Raw genomic sequence first — 20,477 nt, 5'->3', positions numbered from 1 at the left:
TTCCCTCCCACCTGCTTCCCTGTATTTCTCACAGCTCCTGGGATCGCATTATCCGCTCTCCGTTGCTGCTGTTAACGCTCTCGGCAGAGCTGGGCCAAACCCCCTTCCCTCACAGAACTCATTTCCAAAGCGCTGGGTGCTGGGCGAGCTCCGCTGCTTATCGTGCCTTACCTGTTGTTTGCTCAACACAGACCGAGGCCCTCGTGTGCCCGCGCTGCCAGTGTAAACACATGCATTAAATATTGGCTCAGGATTGTGTTTTCATCAGCGGAAGGCGCCTGCCCCGCGCTGGGGGCTAGGAGATATAAATTATAGATTGATAGTCGGAAAACTGCGGCATGAATTATAATAGATTTACCAGATGAGCTCAACTCTTAGAGCTTTCAAGGAAAAGTTGGAGGCGTTTGAGGAGGGCCTGTCTCTAGCCCTCTTGTGCTTCCACCCTCCTGCCAAGCTGTTGGGTGGCTGTGGAACCACCACTTCCACTTGGGGACAAATGGAAGAATAAATGGGCCTGCAAGCAGGGTGAAAGTCTTGGAGGCCGAAGGACAAGCAAAAGATCCCTCTTAAATATTTTGAATTTTGAGAGGCAACGTTCTTGTTTTGAGAGGCCTTTGGTTTCTGAACCTTTGGGCTTGGTGGGGTTGTGTTTGTTGCGTTGACTGCGATTCTCTGCGTGTTGAGACAAGTGTAGCTTATCAATATGACACTTATATGACACCTGTATGATTTGGTGATGGACCTTCTGCTGTGCCGAGAGACTGACTTCCCTGAGGGCCTGTCTGCTGGGGAATTAATTGTACCAATTAAAAGAAACACAAGAAAAACATCCCTGGCAAAACTGAATGTGCCCAAGTTGTTGCCAAAGCTCTGTAAAGCCGTCTATAAAGTAAAGCCTGAGGTATATTTATGTAGCTGAGGCCCTTTCTCCTTTTTGGATGGTTATTTTAAATGTCCTCTAAAAAAAAAAAAAAAAAAAAAAAAAAAAAAAAAAAAAAGTAAAAAGAAGCTATTTTTGTTTAAAAAGAATGAAATGTATAAAGGCTGGATTTTTCTTAAAACTTTCTGGGTTAAGCCTGGTTTTCTGTGGAAGTTAGCCTTATTGCAGTCTCAGTGCTAGTCTTCAGTCTGCCTTGCAATAACTTTTTGGAATGTTGGTTGAATTTATTCAGATTTGACAGGGGAGAAAAGGTCTCAAAGATATTAACTTTGTGTGAGTTTCATAAAAGTAGGCATCTAGATAGATGAGACTGTGATTAGTACTCCTGCTAAAGGAAAAAAAAAGACACTGTAGGCTCAACCACATTATTAAACAGCTGAGAATCCACCTGGGAGACCACCTGCCATAAGAAACCGGCTCTCAGGTTGTCTTGGAGGATCTTGCCTGCTGCTTCTTCCACTGCTTTTCAAAACCTGGTTGCACAGCAGCACAGTGGGAAGTAAAACTACCCTAAGTCTTTCCTACTGCATGTTTTTGGGGTAGGATGCTTGCTAAGGCAGGACCCTGGTGCAGCCCCAGCTGCGTTCGTGATCAATGAGGCCCCCAAAGCTCTTTAGGAGAGGGATTTTATGAGCAGTAGAGATGTAGAGAGCTGGTTTCCTATGATTTGTGTCTCACGTTTGGGTTATCTGGATTTTAATGCCTTCCTAGTGCCAATTAAAGTGTCCCCCTCCCTCTTACGTGGGGATATCTAGTGTCCAAGAAGGACTGAGATAACAGTATCAGGAAAACTGTCTTTCTCTTCTGCCTGCCTTTCTGCTTTCATGAAACTGGCAGGAATGCAGAAGTTTTGAGAATTTTTAGCTGTAACAGATCAGGCTGAAATTCATCAAAGGCAAAGGTCAAAATTATTAGAGAAGGGCAGAAAAAGTAAGATACGCACATATGTCATGATTGCACTACCCTGATTGCTTAGGAAACCAAGCAAAAAATGCATCGGGTCCCAAAAAAAAAAAAAAAAAAAAAAAAGTGAATATTCAAACAATAGCAAAGAACAGTCAGTTTTTAGGTTCTTGGGATACCCAAGAACTGCAGCTGTGCATCCCAGGGTGTTGTTGAGTCCCTTAGCAGATGCAGTATGAATTTGGAAGAGCTGTTGGGGCACCTCATTCTGTGTGTGCTTGGCTAGAAATCAATAAATGGGTTCCATAGTCCTAAGGATCTGGTGCTGGGGGGGCCACATGGGACGTGTGTCGCATGCGTTTACCCTGCTAAAAGTGATTCTGCTCCTCTTGCCACTTGGAGAAGTTTGGAGAACTTTCTGCAGAGGCAGAACGTGGCAATTCCAGGCAACAACCTTGTGGGAAAGAAATCATTTGCTGTGTGTGCATATGCAGTCCCAGGCATGCTCAATTATCTCAGTGCTTCTAGAAAAGAAATTCTTTGTATTTCAACCCAGGCAACCTGGTGCTGTGCAATATTTATTGACCTGTCTCTTTGTGCTTTCCTCGGTGACAGCTTGACTCTCCTTGCTGTGCTCCTAAAGAGCCCGTTCTGTAAAGAGCTTTCTAAAGGCTTTTCTGTTTGGGGTCAGTTTGTACCTTTGCCTATGTTTTAATCAATGTGCTTCACTCAAGATGCAGAAACACTTTAAGGCTGGTGCCAGTTGGTTTTAATTGAAGAGGGAAAAAATAGGCTGGCATGATTGAGTCCTTGGGGAAATGGTGAGCTTCCCCAGCTGAGCCTTCGAGATGGATGGACAGGTTAGAAGTAAGAGTGAATGAAGCATCCAAGAGACAAGAGGTATGGCTGAGAAATCCTAGAGCGAGACATGGAAAGGGTGCCCAGAGATTTCTCATAGATTTGGGGATGATATAGGTGAGCCAGAATCAATAGGAGCCTTTTTTTTTTTTTTTTGTTCGCTGCAAAGATTATCAGATCTGTTCCTTTATGAATCTCCTCATGTCAATGCTAAGAAGATTCTAGCAAAGGAGGTTCTTGCAAATGGTTGTCAGTGTGTGTAAATCATCAGTGCTGGAGCAGTTGTGCAAGCAGGCTTGGAGATGTTGCTGCAGGAGGAAAGGAGACACGTTCCTGGGAAGGTATCCATGGCTGGTCCCCATGAGGGCTCAGTGGCAGATTGGAGAAAGAAGGTGATCCCTGTGAACAGGCTGTTGATTGCTCCAGGCAATGCCCCATGCTTCCTCCACAGCTAGGGCTGGGGGTTTGCCGTGACAAACCATACAAGAAGTCACAGCTATAGCTTAGAACGGGAAGCAAAAAAACATGGATTTATAGCTGGGATGGAGGAGAAGGGAGGAAGGCCAAGTGAGAGTCTTCACTCTTCTCAAAATGAAGACATGGGATTTTAGCAGAGCACAAGGGAGTTAGGTTTCCTTTGCTTTCCCAGTAGCTTGCTGTTCCCTGTGGTTAGAAACCTTTTCAACACACTTTGCGTATCCCAGTTTGGTGGTGCACAGTGGTAACAGCGCTGACCTAGGGCTCGAAAAACTCCGTTGGGAAAAACTCCCTTTAATTTTAATGAATCAGGAATCGAGTCTTGCAACACGCGCAAAAGTTCCTGTCGGTGAAATTACACTTGTCCTCGTCCCTCTTTGTTCCTCGCGGGTCACCTGGTTCAACTCTGCGGCTCTCAAAATTTCCACTGTGCTCACCCACCCACACGTCACATTTTGAGATGTCGGCCATGAGTCTTTTTTGTTCTTTCTGAATAAATCATGGCATCCCTGACTCCGGAGACAGCTTGACAAACGCCTGGCTTTAACTGAAGTATTTGTCATCGCTAAGATGTGAACAGAGGTTAATTACAACAGCCAGCTCGCACTTGCGGAGAAGTTTCTCAAATTTGGGAACTGAAACATCCTTTGCTGGAATTCACCTTAGAAGTTAATGGCGTTTTGAGAGCTTGAGACAAACGACGTTGGGTGTTTCTGGGAGCTGGGCAAAACCCAGTTTTGTTCTGCTAGGAAGGGTTCTTTTTAGGCGTTTCCAGCTTTAGAAGTGTGTTTTCTCCTGCGGGTGGAGTTGTCCTCTTAGAAAACGTGGAACCTGCTTGTAGGAAGAGCGAAGCAGCACAAACGTTACTTGTGATCCCTAATTATCCGAGTCACCCAAAGCTCCACAGAGCTACAGGGCCGGCTCACCTTTGCTTTGCCGGTAACCTGTTACCCTTAGCAAGGCAGCATACGAGCTTTTATCACCCTGAACTTGCAGCTCAGACCTCCCATCAAGGCCCCAAGGGCCTTTTCTCTGCCGCCACGGTAATGCCAGGAACCAATTGCTGAAGAAATAGCAAGTTTTTCTTCACAGAAGGTCTCGATCCAGAAGTATTCCCGAGTATTCGGCACCGCGGCGCTGCGGGACGCTAATAACAACGCCAAGTTTTAGCTGGGGGGAAACAGCTGTCTGTGGAAAAGCAAGTTCCTGCTCCTGCCCACCCCGCTCTGGCACTCGTCTGGGTTTACTGGGCAATGGCAATGGATTATTCAGCGGCTCTCGGCAGCCAGAACGGTGTTTGTGCGGCCGGTCCCCCCTGCTCTGTCAGCTGTCATAAGCTCCTCAATTAGAAAAGAAAAACCCTGATATGAAATAGGTAACTATGGTTACCTGTGATGTGGGTTTTTAAGGAGCGCTCAGAAACCCGGCGGCAACAGAGTTTGGGAGTTCAAAGCTTTAATTTATCCGAGAACTGTCTTATTTGGAGCATCAGAAGCGTTTAGAAGAACTCCAGAATGTTTTCTGTTGTGGAATGACATTGTGTTCCTCAGCAGAAGCCATCGCATGGGCTAGCCCACCTACTTGCACGAGAGCAGCCGCCGGGGCACAGGGCAAAGGAGCATCCATCCCGTGTCTCCATGCAGAGCCTGGCGGCCCTTGCAGTGCTGTAGCTTGTACGAGAGGTAGTTTCCTAAGGAAGCAGTGCCTTCGACAGTGGTCTGGTCGTGTTCCTATCTGCAGTGACAGGGTGGTTTCTAAAGGAGGACCTATGGAGTAATGCGTGCTTGAGGGGCGTCTTTCAAGTCAAGGTACCTCCCTCAAATTCAGACCTAATCATGCTGCTGGGGGGGAAAAAGTCATTGGAGCTTAATTTAATGAGAACGCAGGGTACTGCAAAAAAGTTTTAGTTTGAGCAAAAGTGTTTTGTGAAACATAAATAGGACCTGTTTGTCACATGTTCTCTTACAACTCATAGCATAAGGTGAATATTAGGAAGCATCTTATCCAGGTGATATCCTCGCTGTATCGATGACCTTTCAGTGGCAAATGCTGGTCTGCTGCAGGATCAGTACTGATTTCCCAGGAAAGCTGAGGCTTTCCCAGGACCTGGCTCTGGGAACATAGTCCTGGGGCTTCCCAGGACCTGGCTCTAACCCACACATAGTCTCTGAGGCAATTTACATCAACCTTTATGCCAGAACTTTTTAAAGATTTGAGTTAATGTATTACTGTGCCTATTAACATAGGTTTGTTTAATTAGGGTCCAACCTTTTACAGTAATCAGGCATTCAGGGTCATCAGATCATCAAGTGAGCTTCACCCAGCCGCAAGGTGTTGCCTACAGGTTGTTGGTAGAGAAGCCAAATAAACAGGTTTATGGGTTCCGGCCAAATCCCAGCAGCAACCTCCAGGACTACAAAGTCTCCTCGCGCCTCGCTTGGAAGTTGGACGTTGCCTTAATGCTGGTGCCTGCTCTGCTGACTGGGAAGTCAGGACGGTAACCCTGAACTCTCTAAATGCAAGTCCTCCTGTGTAACCAACTTGAAACAAACAGCACATAATTTATTAAGGGTGCACAAGGCCGGGACTGTTGCAGGGCAGTGCGATCCAGAGGCGAGCACGGAAAGGTCACCGGCCTCCCTGTGTTGTGTGAAGTGCTGGAGAATTTCTGACATGTTTGCGCTCCGGCTGTGTTCGCTCAGAGGCGGAGAGAAGGTTGTGGTTGTTATCTGTTAATCTGGAGGTTCCTTATTAATAGGCTGCACACTTCATTGATTTTTAATTAATTTCTGAGGAAACCCGGAGCATAGCGCTGCAGCCCACAGACATCTCTGCACTTATTGCAGTCCACATCTCTATTGATTGCCTGCCTAAGGAGCAGAAGTAATCCATTTTAAATGCACTTTCTGGGAGCGAGCGAAGGCACTGCACAATAGACTCCCCCGCGTGTGACGGTGTCGGCAGGAGGTCGGCGGGCCGCGCAGGGGAAGGGTGCTAGAACATCCTTGTGTACTCTGCGCGCCCTCCGAGCTCGCTCTTTTGGGCAGGCCTGGGCTTTCAGGCCAGCCGCCTTCCCTCCCTTGCAGCTGGTTTGTAGCCACAAAGCATTGGCAAAATCCTGGTCCTGGTCCTTGGTCCTGGCCCCGCTGGGGGCTGCTCCACAGGGCACGTTCTGCCAGCCTGCCCCTTCGCAGGACGGAGCTGTTGGAACCACCAAGGGAAGAGCAGGATGCAGAAAGCCTTCTCAGAAAGTTAATGCGCTGCCGCCTCCCTCTTCGGCTGCCACTTTGGGAAGAGCCAAGCGGTTCTCCCAAGTGCTGGATCCGCTGGGAGCTGAACGCTGGAGTCTCGCAGAGCTCCCCGCCTCCGAGGGTAGGTACCGTCCTCCCGCGGGCGCCTGTAGCACAGGTTGCGAAGGGGAGCTCGCAGCTCCCCATCCCCAACTGTGATTTCTCTCAGTTAATTACAGGGGGACATTCTGGTCCTTTTGAGTGCTTGGGGGACAGGGTGAAGGTGCTGCGAGATGCTAATGCAGCCTGTGCCCCACAGACTGGGAGGGTGGATGCTACTGCAAGTGAGCAGATTGAGCGTCCTGCACACAGCTGTCTTAAGAAAACACTTTGGTAAATGTTAATTGCAAAATGCCCTAACTCCACAGCTCCCTCCAGCAGGGATTTCACCCATAGGAGTGGACTTTTTCTCCCATCCAAGACAGCCTTCATGAGAGATGCGCCCGAAGATGAGACCAGAACATCTTGGAGGTGCCCGTGTTGAAATACCTGTTCTACAGCCGATTAGTAATGCTATTTAATGTATTTATATAACATCTATCCTCAGAGGAACACGAAGTGCTTCACAGGCTCTTTCTGTTCAGCACCACCTAATCTAGATGTCTGCATAATTTGAAGGAGCCAGGGAGACAACTCATACATATTTTTTTTTTTTTTTTGCAGTAGTTCAGACAAAGGAAGTGTTTAATGATGACAGTGGAACAAACTCCTCTTCTCATAATGTCTTAAGCACTTCAGCACCTACCCAGAATAGATAACTTAGTTTTAAGGACCTTACAACTGTGCTGCGAACCAGCCTAGTGGAAACCTGTTTGTCTGTGCTTTAAAAGGATGGGAAGACACTGCCGAGATTTTAGTTTAGGGTTGCAGTGAGTCTGGGCCCATCAAAATGTCTGCTCAGTTCGGTCAATGAAGTCTTGAAATATTGTGAGCTTATGGACTTGTTTTTCTTGTAATAGCTTTATTCTCCCTTTATGAATCACATGGGATTTGGGAGTAGCCAGCGTTTTTCCTGTAATTCTGTCATCTAAATCTTGTCCTCAAAGCCTCTTTCCCTTTACTTCCTGGCTTTATTTGGACCGATTATGCCTCAGCGTCTTCTTTTATACTGTGTTTTGGCCCACAGCTTGGCCATGCAGTAAACCCGGCTTTAGGGCTCCAGGTCCTGCATCAGATGCCCTGCAGCTGCAGGATGCAGAGTAAAGATCTGGTATAAAGCCTTTTTGCTGGTTGATGCATGTTCTTTTGGCAGCTAACTGGCATGTTTATATTACTGCAGGTAGCCAGGGTCCTCTTGTAGCAGGTACGAAGCCAGTGTGTCTAGATGTTGTGGTTCCACCGAGTCAGCTCCCATACACGAACAGGAGGAATTTGTATTTTTGAGTGATCCACTAATGGAAAGATGTAGGACTAACTTGTGCACCGAAATGGCATCCCCCAACTCTTTTCATGGCCAGATTAACTTGAGCTACTTAGGCAATTCACGGAGAGCAGCTCGTGGTTAAAGCACCATTACTCCAAGACAGGGCTTGCTGCATGTGGCTAGCCTGTGACTTCCAAACTCAGTGACCTGTAGAGAAGAGAAACCTTAAAAGAGAGCTGAGTAGCAGGAGGTGGGAAGAAATGTATTGCAGTGCTCTCACCTTTACCAAAAAGCCAGAGATTTCCTTGCCCCGTGCAGAAAAAGTAATTGCTCTCCTGAATATTTAGGGTGACACAGCAGCCAGGATGGACGCCCCTTGCCAGCTGCCTGCGCTCTGGCCGTAGCTTTCAGCAATGTTTGGCACATAACCCGTGGCAGATTCCTGCCTGGCGCTGTGGGCATCCTGGGCTCCGCCGCGGCTCCGAGGGCAGCTCCAGCCCCGGCTTTGCGAGGGCAGCTCCCTCCCGTGCGGCTGAGCCGGTGCCTTCCCGAGCCGCCTGGTTGTTTCCCTCCCGCAGCTATCTCTGGAGTAGCAGCTACTCCGGTGGTTCTGGTTGCTCATGACAACAAAGGGCATCACTTTTTCCTTGAAAGAGTCTTTAGCCCCAGGTAAAATCACACTTTTTTTTTTCCGTGGGGTGAGGGAAGGAAGGCAAAGATGGTCATTTCAAGCTCTCTGTACTGATTCCTGTTATTAAGCTAGCCTCAAGTTATTAGGATGAAAAGAGGACAATTTCCAAGGCTGGAGATTAAGGCCCATGAGATTTGAGCTGGGCTTGAAATTTTCTTCCCTCACAAACCTGTTTGATGGATCTGCCATTCGTCTGGCCCTGGTGAGGGGAAGTTATTATCGAAGAAAGGCAGCCTGCTCTTAATTTCTTGAGGCTTCCTCGGGTCAGTAAAGATCAACATTTCCTCTATTTAGAGAGAAAATAATGTATATCACAGAAAACAGCAAACTAGGCATACTGAGGAAAAAAAAAGTTTCCTGTGCTGTCTGCTGGTTTTGCTGAAGTTGCTGGGGCAGGTGAAGTTGTTTCTACCAATCGCTTTTTTTATTTGAATTGTTCTACAAAGTAAAAGTCTTGGATCCTGCAAAGACATCTGTATGTACTTAACCTTTGGTTAGTGATTCCACACACTTCAGTTAAGTTATATTCTGATAAATATCCCAAAGGCACTTTCCATTTAATGAAGATTATGTATTGGCTTAAAATCTGTCCTGAAAAATGGTTGTGGGTTTTTTTTTTCCAGAAATGTCCTTGTGTAGGAGATGGGACTTTGAAAAGTCCAGAAAAGTGAATAACAAGAAACCAAATAACAGTGTCTGAAACTACATGTACTGTGAGCTGTACAGATTGAGGCTGTGCTCAAAAATTGCCCTTAGGAACTGGGAGACAAGTGAGAGCTGCAGCAGCAAAGCTGGTGCTCAAGTAAGAGAACCACAGATGTGACTGCATCTTAAAGGCAAGAGAGCTCAAGGGGCAGATCCCTAACCTTAATGGTTAAATTCATATATCAGATATATCAAAACTTGATTTTGCTTAAAAAAAAAAAAAAAAAAAAAAAAGCTTGCGTTCTGTTATCTGCACCATGAACTCCCCTTTGGTGATGCTGCTCTGTAGATGTCCACATCAGGAGAAGTCCTAACACTTCATGAACTTAGAAGATAATTTCTAGTGTAACACAGCACATTGCTACCCCAGAGAGGTGTCCCGTTTTGCTTTGTGGCCGCCACATGATATCTCATTTTCTGGCCAGTCATTTTTTTTTTTTGCAAGCTAGGGATTCACCATAACCAAAGAATTTTACAGTCCTTAATCACTAACTCCTAGTCTAACAAGGTAATTTTTGTCTTGTGTTATTGCTGGGCAAGCCTGAGAGCAAATAGATGGGTAGAGGGGAGCAGGGCTCACCTCACCTAGTATTATTTCTGTTTTATTCTGTTTTCCTGGCTATTACATAGAACATTGCCAAGGCTCAACATGACAGGTAGGGGTTTCTTCTTGGAGCTCAGCTCTGTGTGACCAGGTCCGCGGTTCCTGTCCGCCTCCCTGCTTCGAGGGAAGCCGTCTCGCCTGGGTACCAGCCAAGTCCTCTGCCCACAGCGTTGCTCCTAATTTCCCTGGTGCTGTTGCAAGCCTTGTGTGAAATCTATAAACACGGGTAGCGCCGTCCAGGTTAGTAATTGTGTAGTCAAGGACAAAAGACCTTTACGCTAATCAAAGAGCTATTGAAAATCTCCGTTGGCAATTTTTCCTTCCACCCCACTCGCTCCAAATGCCTGGCAAGGGCGTTTGTGTCGGGAGGGAGGGTTTTCCTCCTTTCCCTGTTGCATTGAATGATCTCTGTGTCAAGGAGAAGGGGTTGCACAGCACTGGTCCCTGTGTCCGTGCCTCAGGTCCTGGGTTGGGGTAAGGGTTGTCCTGAGGAAGATGAGAGGTTAGTCCTCCCTCCTGCACAGCTTCCTAGGGGACTCGCTCAGCTTCTCTCTGGTACAGCTGATGGCAGCGACTCTTCGTTCTAGTCCACACATTAGGACATCGTAACATCCCACAGTTTAATTTTTTGACACTTCTGTGGTATCTGCATAGCTTTAATTTGGATTAACAAAGTCCCAGGGGGCACTTCACGCCCCAGTCTCACAGATCACACTGCAAAAGCCACAGAGCAGCATCTTTCGGATGTGACTCTTAGAATCACTTGCTAAAAATGACACGTGCTGGTGGCTTAGGGTCCCTTGCAGCTCTCTCCCGTAGCTCAGAGACAATATCCTCTTGGTGTTTGATCACCAGCTTGTTGGGTGGTGGTGGCACCGGCAGTGAAATGCAGAGAATATTTTTTCATTACAGCACTGCGTGCGTCACGTAACGAGGTTAGAGATGCACACATAGCACTTGCTGCCAGCTTGGAAACTGCCTTGGGGTGCTGGCTGTCAGTGCAGTGGGTGTTTAGATAGCCTTGCTGCAGTGAATACTGGGGGCTTCTCCTGTTCAGGTTGTTTTGATTTTGACTGTATAATCTAATTTATTGGAGAATACCATGTATATATTTGTGTGTATGCACACACCTTTTATACATACACCATCTTTAGACTTTGTTAATGGGACATGAGGCAAACCAAACGTGGTTCCCGTGGGTATTCCTTGGCAGGTTTGCATTTCGGCAGGTCTTGGAGCAGCAGCAGGACTTTGGTAGCTGTTGACCATATACAAGTTGCTGTTAGCTTTGCAAAGGACAAGTAGAAAAAATGCCTCAGAAAGCTTCTTAGACCTGGGTGAAGTAAACGTGAGTATGATGGTGCACAGAAGGCTGTGGTTACCCTATTTCTGGATAGAAAAGAAACCCAGGAGTTACTGGGTTGCTGAAATATTCAGGTTGCCTATTAGAAATCTTTTGAGTTTGTAACAGAGTGTGAGATTACAGTGAATAAAATATTGTAATCTTATTAAAAAATTATAGTGATTGTGGAAATTTGAAATAAATGGAAATGAGTACTCAGAATAGTGAAACGTCCTGAAGCATTAGCCTGCTTGTTTAAGAAATGCTTGGAAATTAAATATCTAAAGGATGTAAAATAGGACCAAGACGCCCATTTTACAGGTATGATATTTTAGGCTGTTCAGTGAAGGACGTTTCTGGGCACCCTACCACCCTTTCCTGTCAACCTTAGTTAGCAGTGAGAAGCAGGAGCCTTGGTGGAGGTCATCTGTTCGGGTTTAACAGCATAGAAATTCTGCTACTTGCTTTCTGCACCTGCGCTATCTCTGTATAATTGCAGTGCTGATGGTTAGAAATCAGTCTGTTAGAAATCACAGCTTTGGGGGGCCTTACCATGTTCTAATAACAGCAGAATATTCATTGAATTCCCTGGGCCATCGTGAGGCTCTGCCCGCAAAGAGGTTTCCCCACGTTTGGACCTTTCAGTGCCCCTCTCCAGGCACGTACCCCACGTACTCCATGCACCCCAGTGCTTGGAGCTGCTGTTGATTGTTGCTGGGACCCACGTCCAGCCCAGCCCGCCGGGGGCTGTACGAGCCACATGGGCATTAGACGTGTGACAAGTGACGATGCCACCTTTATAAGGGCACCGCGAGGCCACCCTGAGGAGCTCCCCGGTTCCCCATGGAGACGTGACGCGGGATCCTCGGGATCCCTGCCTCTTATGGGACCTCCTGTGGTGGTCACTCCTGTGTCCCACCGCGTGGCTGCCGTGGGCTGAGGCGCTCCCCTTGCCCGGGTTTCTCCACGTGACAGGGCTGGTGCCTGCGCTTTCCTGGGGCCCTTGCTCTCTGTCTCACGATGGTTTGACCCGCGAGATTTATTTGTCCCCTTTTCTGCAGGCTTTAATTTGATGTCAAAAGCCATTAAGCCCTCACGGTCCCGCAGGTCTGATGCTCGGCGGCGGGCAGCGTTGATTCAGCGCTGGCAGGAGGGTGCGCTGGCTTCCACCAGCAGCGCTTTTCAGAAATAATGCTCTTTGCTGCACGCCGCAGAGCCCCGTGGCCCCTTTCAGAGGCCTTCGTGTTGACTGCAGCAAAGCCCAGCGCGTGACAGAGGGAGCCGTGTTTATGCCAAACAGCCTCCCACGCCTTTCCAAACCTTTTAGCAGGGTTTGCGCTGAAATTCCCACTGAAAAGCCCGAGCGGTTCAGAGCTCCACTTGATCCTTTTGGTAAAGACGTCCGCTTTTTGTCCGGAAAGGGCAACGTTCAAGCCCCATGTCTGGGGGTGGCTTATGCACCGTCGTGCTCTTTGGTATGTGAGGACATCTGGGAGCATCCCATGTCCTGAAAGGGAATCAAACCCGGCCTGTGGCGTACAATAATTTAGTCATTTTAATCATCATCCAGGACTCCATGAATTATCACCTGTACTGTGTGTTGCTGTGATCTCCTTGATATTCAACACTGGCTTTTTTACAATTACCATATATATTATATAGAGCTAATATATTAAGAGATGCCTTAAGGGTAATTATCAAGTATGTAATTTCATCCGCAGGTCCTTATAATGACGGTTAATGCCATAAATGCTTTTTAATGAAATTATAGGCTTGTAACCCTGCCTGACTATCCTTTATATGTTATATAATTAGTGAGACCGAGATTCAGCATTCATCCCTGTGTCACAGAGCGTCATGTAAACTTCCACACGGATGGGAGAGGGTTAGTCTCTCATCAGAGTACGAACAGATTAAGGCCAGGCAGCTCAGGTGTATGTTAAGCTTATCTTTAAAGGCAGCTGCATGGACTTGTTAAGAAAGGGACTTTCAACAGTGTGTTCATGCTCATAAATGACAGTGGCCAGTGATCTAATATATAATTATAATATTACATGCAAAATTTTAAGGGAGTGAAAAGGCAAGTGGATTGCAGCCTGTGGAACACAGAATTGGTTTTCCTCCTACTTCACTAAGGGTGAAGTACTGAAGATTTGTGTCTAACTTCAACGTGTGGAGATGGCAAAGAAGCATCATCGAGTTCAGCTTGCTGGCCTGAAACTGCGTTTCTGTGGGGCTCTGGCTAAGTATCTTAATATGTCTAGGCTGCAGATCCCCTACCTGAAAAAACAGTAGACAAAGACATTTCTATATTTTAAATTTGCTTTAGCAAGGAGGATATCTGTGTCTGTTATTTTCTTATTTTGACATCTGCCAAAGAATCAGATTCCTAGAGTCTCACTCAGCCTGGAAGGAACCTCAGAGGTCATCTAATCCCACCTCCTGCTCAGAGCAAGGTGATGCTGAAGTTCAGGCCTCTGGGCTCTTTTATTACTGTGGGTAATAATATGAGGAATTTTACAAGATAGCGATGACAAGTAGTTCTAAAAATTCATGTATGACTCATTGGGGTTATTTTATTGTTCTTTGCCCTTCAGGGAATGATGTACCTGGAAGAGAGGAGACTTGTTCACCGGGACTTGGCAGCCCGCAATGTCCTGGTGAAATCCCCAAACCACGTAAAGATCACTGACTTCGGCCTGGCCAGGCTTTTGGAAGGAGATGAGAAGGAATACAATGCTGATGGAGGCAAGGTGAGTACCACACATCTCTGGAGGTAAATCTATCCCATTTTTATGAATCTCCTGAAGCTTTAGGGCAGTGTCCCAAAGGGACTATGTGTAAGGAAGTATGTTCAGTGACACAGCAAAGCCCTCTTTTCTAGCAGTGGACTGTGCTGAGATACCAGGCATAAAAGGTGTTTTGTTCTGCTCAGTGAGTTTCTACAGGTCCATCAATAACATCTTCTGAGCAGCTTTCACGCTCAGAGTCAGGTTTTGCTCTCATGCTCCATTTTGTGTCTTGTCCTGAAGACTCGTGACGTCAGTGCAGTGAGTGATGGCTGTTCTAGTGCACTGCTCAGGGGCCAACCAGTGTAGACTTCAGTGGTTTACAGGCCCATTTTCTCAGACAGGCCTCTTTTTCAAGAGGCAGAGGACTGCAAGCACATGAAATAGTTTACCTAAGCTCTGCAACGAGGCGCTTCTTGTGTGGCAGTGAAAGGGCCTGCGTGCACTGTATCCTGCTTCCGAGTCTCCAGGGCCATTTGGAATGCCGGCCTACACAAAGGAGGGCTTCAGGATCGTTCTGAAGCCAGACATTTTCTCATACCACCTCTCAGCATACCTGGGAACTTCCACACACGTTATAATGTCTTCCGATTGATGCGTGACAAAATCCACAAGGCCATAAATATGTATTTCTGCTCCCTTAACAGCTCCAAATTTTACATTTCAGCCTGTCCTGAGTCACAAAATCCCAAGGGGCTCTGCCTCTCTCGTCATTCCTTTTCCCAAATGTTCCGTTCGCTTTCCATCTCCTTGCTACCTGTGTTTCCTTTCTGCTTGCTTACACACATGTCTGGGAAAAGCAGCTGTTGCCAGGCTGTGCTTTTCCCCAGGACGGGCTGCTGCCTCGTTTGTGGCACTGCTGCCCTTGGCAGCTGTTGTGTGGATCACAGCAGCATCGCAGTGGATGAGGCAAAGAGCTGGAACAGAGTCACCAGTGCTCTCCCGTTTGCCCCTCCTGGCGGGAAGCGGGGAGGCTTGGCAGGCTGCCCTGATTCCTTTGGTTTTCTAATTCCCTCCTCAGCACCTCGTCTGCCTCTTCTCTGTCTCTTCCCTCCATGAGCCAGTGAATGACAGAAAACGAGCTGCTCCTTGCAAGCCAGCTGTTCCCCAGCAGCTGTTAGGTGGCATCTCGGGTTTGTGTGGCCACACTCGTGGGTGTTTGGAGAACCACTTGCACATTGAAGATGTCACTTCCCTGTTCCAGAGAAGTGTCCTGTTGAAGCCAGGAGGCATTTGCAGTTTGAAGTTGTAATGGGAGCACGCTGCGAGAGGTTCAGCCTGGCTCAAAGAAGAAACCTTCTCACCATGAGGACAGTCGAGCAGTAGCGTGCATTGCCCAGAGAGGCTGTGCAGTCTCCCATCCTTGGAGGTTTTCAAGACCAAGCTGGGTGAAGCCCTGAGTAACTTGGTCTGATCTCGTCACTGACTCAGCTTTGACCCAGAGGTCTCACAAGAGACGTCCTGCAGCCCCTTCCTGATTTACGCTATGATGACTGATAGCGCTTTCCAGATCCTTTCGAGTTCCAGCTTGGAACATTCCTATTAAATTTGATGGGAATGAAAGCTGCGGAGAGCATAGTGGAGGAGGATGAACCATCTTCGCAAGTGCTAAGCCACCCTTTAACATAGAGTGCTATTTTTGCTATAGCTCTGCACAGGTTATGTTTATGAGTCAACTACATGGAAGGTATTTTCATGAGGGTTTGAACGAAGACGCATCCTCTGCTTTTACGCCCACCATCTGCTCAGATATTGCAGTAATGTCTCTCTTCAGCTCAAGGTTTCCTCCACTGCTAGTTCCATAGTTCCAAGTTAGGCAGGACCTGCACAAGGCCACGCTGGAGAACGTTTGGTTGCATGTGTGTCCATCAGAAATCAATGGACTGCAAGGCTGTGCTTCAGGAGCCCTGCTCAGGAGAGGGAAACACCTGGAATTTCTTCCAGTGCCTGGTTTTGCAGGCTCTCAAGCAAAAAGACCTCCTGAGCTCCAGATTCAGGGAGGTTGGATATAACTTTTGTATATGTCCCATGCTTACACTGGAGAAACTAGTTGGTGGACTTGGGAAACCAACTCCTGGCATGGCAAAAACAAAGTGAAGTGTTTGTTAAATCTGAATCACAGCTATCTGAGTGGTATGAGAAGTTATACACGCAATTAATTTAGATTTCTCACCTCGGTATGTTTGGATATGCAAGCCTATCTAATTCTGCTCAGCTGTAGAAGGCAGCAATAGCCATCTCCCGTGCTGTGGTCTCCCTGCTCTTCAGTAAGTTTGCAGCTGAGAAGGGAAACGCGGAGGAAGCTGATGCCTGCATTTAAGTAGGGTGTAGTCATATTATTTTAATATTCTATTTCTAAGCTGCGCTTTCTCTCTCTCCTTTCCCTAGATGCCAATTAAGTGGATGGCTCTGGAGTGCATACACTACAGGAAATTTACCCATCAGAGTGATGTTTGGAGCTACGGTAAATCTTGATGTGATTCGTTTGAAAATTGGACTCGTGTAATGCATTAAACCAAGTTCTGCTATTTTACACATTTCCTTTTTTTTTTTTTTTTTTTTTTTTTCCTACAGGAGTTAATTCCAGTGGTACTTGCTCTTTTTTTGAGTGTGTGACACTAAACAGCAATTGTTACTTGTCTCCTGTGCTACCTTGCTGCTCAGTAAAATACATTATCACAGTGTCCCTGCTGGGATGACTGCTGTGGGGGCTGGTTTGGTAGCAGTTTGGCTGATTATTATGACGGAAAAAGGCCCCTTTCAGCTTAGCCACAGACTCGTAAAAATCTGGCCGCAGGTCATAATTTTCAGCAGTCCTTTGAAAATCTTAACTCTAAAAGCCATGAATGTCAAAAAACATTTTCAGGCTTATGGGACTTCTGGTACCTAAAGTCAGATAAAAGGGAATTTGTCATAACACAGAGTGAATGCAGCGAGAGAAGGAGAGAAGGGAGGAGGGGAAAGATGAGCCCAGGCTACCTAAAACATGCATTAATTTGTTTAATTTGGCAGATAACTTAGGAACTGGTTAGACAGGTCTGTTGAGGAGGACTCCGCACATAAAAAAATCACATCTGATAAATGAGGTGTTTATTTAATGTTCTTAATTCAGTTACCCAGACGAGCTGCTGTGCCACATCTGTTGAGCTGTCTGCGTGTTTATCTAGTAAGGCTACTCCTAATAAAACCATGCTTACCTTTGTGAGGGGAATTTCCTGGCAGTAGCTGGGGTTGCAGATCTCCATTTGCATTTCCTGTATCCTGTAATTTTGAAACAAAAAGGTGGAAAAATCTATTCACTACTCACTTTTACCTGTGGGTAGCAGCAAAAGATGCTGTTTGCGTTGGCTGAGTACCCATCCTCTTCTATCTAGCTAAGAAAAACACATGATACTTAAATTGATCATATAAACCTGCTCTTTAACTCAAATTCTGCATCACTGCACTTAGGAAGAAAATACGCTTTCATTTATGAAACTCATTTTAAAGCAGTAAGCCCAGAATATCTGTAATCTTGAAGAGCAAAACCAGGGAAGATTGACAAGTTATAGTTACTGAACATCAGCCAGGAGGTGAATGAGAGTGAACTAAACGTGTGTTTTATGCATACGGTATTTTTACCTGTCACTTTGCAGATTAGCGTGACAGTTGGCATAACATAGTTAGTGATCTGGAGGCATGTTTTAAATGACCTTTGCAATAAAAATAAAAGCGAAGGAAAACAAGCTGTTGCAAAAGCAGCATTTTCTATACTTAGGATTATGTTTGAGGACATATTCTGTTATTAACAGTATATGCTCTTTATTTACCTGCTCAAGTGACAAAACAAATTCTATTGGTTTTTCAAGAAGATCATCTTGGTTTTGAAGCACAGCAATATCATAATTCAAATCCATAAGATGATTTAAGGAAGAAAATAATACAAGTGACTGTGTGAATGACTTGCAAAGCAAAGATAATGACATAACATTAGTCAGTGTGGTGCCTTTGTGGGAAATTGATGCTCCAAGTTAGGGAACATCTGCGTTTTTTCCCCTTAAAATAATAGAGTACATCAGCCATTCATTTTTCCTTTTGATATGATAAAAGAGCAAGATACATTCCTTGATTATTGCATCCATTTACTTGCTCACCATTTATTTGGCTTAGGCCTGTCTCTTGTGTCTTGGATCTCTCATGTTTGCTCTCAATGCCAATAAAAACAAATAAATTGCATTTAAAGATTAATGCAAAGCACTATTTAACCACTTTCCATAGCTCTTTATATGACAAACCAAACTTAAGTCTTTTTAAAGGCAATGAAAGGAGATGGGTGATCGTATTTTGGTCCAGAGTTGAGCCACAACATGGATTTGTAAGAAATTGCAAAGGAATCTGAAAAATATCTAAGAAAAAAACCGCTAAATATCTAAAAAAAAAATCTTTTTTTTTTCTTTTTTGTTTATCTAGGGGTCACCATCTGGGAACTGATGACTTTTGGTGGAAAGCCATACGACGGAATCCCGACTCGCGAGATTCCCGACCTCTTGGAGAAGGGCGAGCGGTTGCCCCAGCCTCCGATCTGCACCATTGATGTTTATATGGTGATGGTGAAATGTAAGTGATTGTAGCTCTTAATATCCCCATACTCAGCAGCAAATGAACATTTACATATTCTATTTTACACCATATACATCCACAGTCTCTGACAGAGCTTGCTAATAATGCACGCTGTTTCAAAACTAAAGCTTCCAAAGATGCTGTAAATTACATTTAAACACTGCATGCACATTTTTTTTTTCCAGTTGCAAAAGATACGAATTTAGCCATGAAGGGCTGAGTTAGCTCAACTTCTTATTACTGTCAGGTGGTATCTCACATTCTTGCTGTGAAGTCAAAATTGTGTGATTGTTATTGTACACCCTTGTCATTTCCATGACAATTGATTCTGATGTTAAAAAAGATGGTTTTAAATGTAATTATGGTCCATGGATAGTCAGCCAGTGAAGGCTGTGAGGAGAAATGCCGCTCCAAATATTGAGGAAAGAAAGCATAATGTTTTATTGTTAATAACAGCATCGAAAATTGCAATAGTAATAACAAAAAGCAACCTTACCTTACTATAAGAAACCCTGTGGACAGGAGGATTTCTGTTTTTTTGTCATTCTTAGTCCAGTGCAATAATTTATGAATATTTTTACTTAAGTTTGCTCATGTTTTTTTCCCACACTTTTATCTCTAAGGTACCCACACTAGTGACTGTATCCTCCTAGGCTAGACTTCTAATTTAAAAAGAATTAGGAATATCTCTCTGGTGTTTCTGACTTAATTTAAGTGAGATTAACATACAGCCATCTGAGAGAGGCCTTTCCCTTTTGCTTTGTACACAAAAATACTGGGAGAGAGAAGATAAAACTGGAGGAGGTAAATACATATCTCTTGAATAAAATTCTGCTCCAAGTTGCCTTTAGTTCCTGAAGCCCGTAGTGTGAACCCAGGTGTCCAACTCAGGACTTTGGCTTTAGAATATGTGTGTTTTCATTTTTCCTTCTAACCCAGTCCTCTGTTGGCATCTTGAGGACTTCACTGCTTAGTGGTGGTGCAAAGTTTGAGCAGCACAGGTAGAATATTAGGTTGCTGAGTTTTCAGTGCATGTAGAAATCTGAGGCAGTAGAGAATGGGCAGTACCCTAAAGGCAGTCGTGCTCAGGTTAGTTCAGAGATTAGGGAATATTCTGGCTCTGTCAGGCACTTAGGCCCAGTACTATGGAGGGATTTTCAATATGGCCTAAGGTACTTTGGGGTGCATATTTCAAAACAGGATTTAAATCCCCAAATCTGCTACCTGCAGCCCCCCTGGAATTACTACCAACAATTGAGGTAGGGATATATTGAAGGATTTGGTTTTCAGGATCAGTTCTCTGTTATTCTTACATGTCAATACCAAGACAACTGACATTGTCTCAAATGTTACCCTGAAAAAAATCATCAGTCCTGTGCCAAGTGTGGGAAGTTCTTTACAAGCTCTAGTGGCTTTATTCCTTCTGTATTAGCTATTTCTTCAGTAAAACAGGATGGAGGAGATAAGGCCAGCTTCATTTAGCCCCCCTGGCAAACGAGAGTGTGTGTTTGGGAAGCAGCTGATAGAATCTTCCATTAGAGGAGGCTGACACCGAGATAAACTAGCTGCTTGTGGTGAGCGCCCGCACTGCTTGCTTGTTTTGCAGAAAACATTCAAAGGGATTGAGGACTGTTGTTCCTAATGAACATTTCTGGGAGAATGAAGAACTCAAGAAGCATCCTGGCGTAATTGCAAATAGTATCTAGTGGCTGTGGGCTGTGTTAAAGACATGTGAATGCAGCATTGCCCGCAAACCAGCATGGCAGGTCAGCAGTCCTGCAGGTCTTTTCAACAGCTCTTTGTCATCTGAGCCACAGTGGACTAGCAGATGAGTTAAAAGCTGTATATACCAGTAACTCAGTAGTGAGCTGGTACCTGAATGAGTAAGCAAGACACAGAACCGTTGCAGGCATTGT

The 20,477-nt window shown here is 45.5% G+C and overlaps 1 protein-coding gene across 1 annotated transcript in view; it reads left to right on the top strand.

The window, feature by feature from the left end:
- The window catches only part of ERBB4 (erb-b2 receptor tyrosine kinase 4), a 230,684-nt gene that overhangs the window by 193,098 nt on the left and 17,109 nt on the right, over positions 1 to 20,477 (top strand). The window contains 3 exon segments of the mRNA XM_026048458.1: positions 13,771 to 13,926; positions 16,351 to 16,426; positions 18,412 to 18,558. Coding sequence (XP_025904243.1) covers positions 13,771 to 13,926; positions 16,351 to 16,426; positions 18,412 to 18,558 — 379 coding nt within the window.

This window comes from Nothoprocta perdicaria, unplaced genomic scaffold, assembly GCF_003342845.1.
Source record: "Nothoprocta perdicaria isolate Ctin4 unplaced genomic scaffold, notPer1 scaffold_11, whole genome shotgun sequence".
NCBI classification, from domain to species: Eukaryota; Metazoa; Chordata; class Aves; order Tinamiformes; family Tinamidae; genus Nothoprocta; species Nothoprocta perdicaria.
Note: the sequence above shows the minus strand (reverse complement) of the source record. Positions and strands in the feature narration are given on the sequence as shown.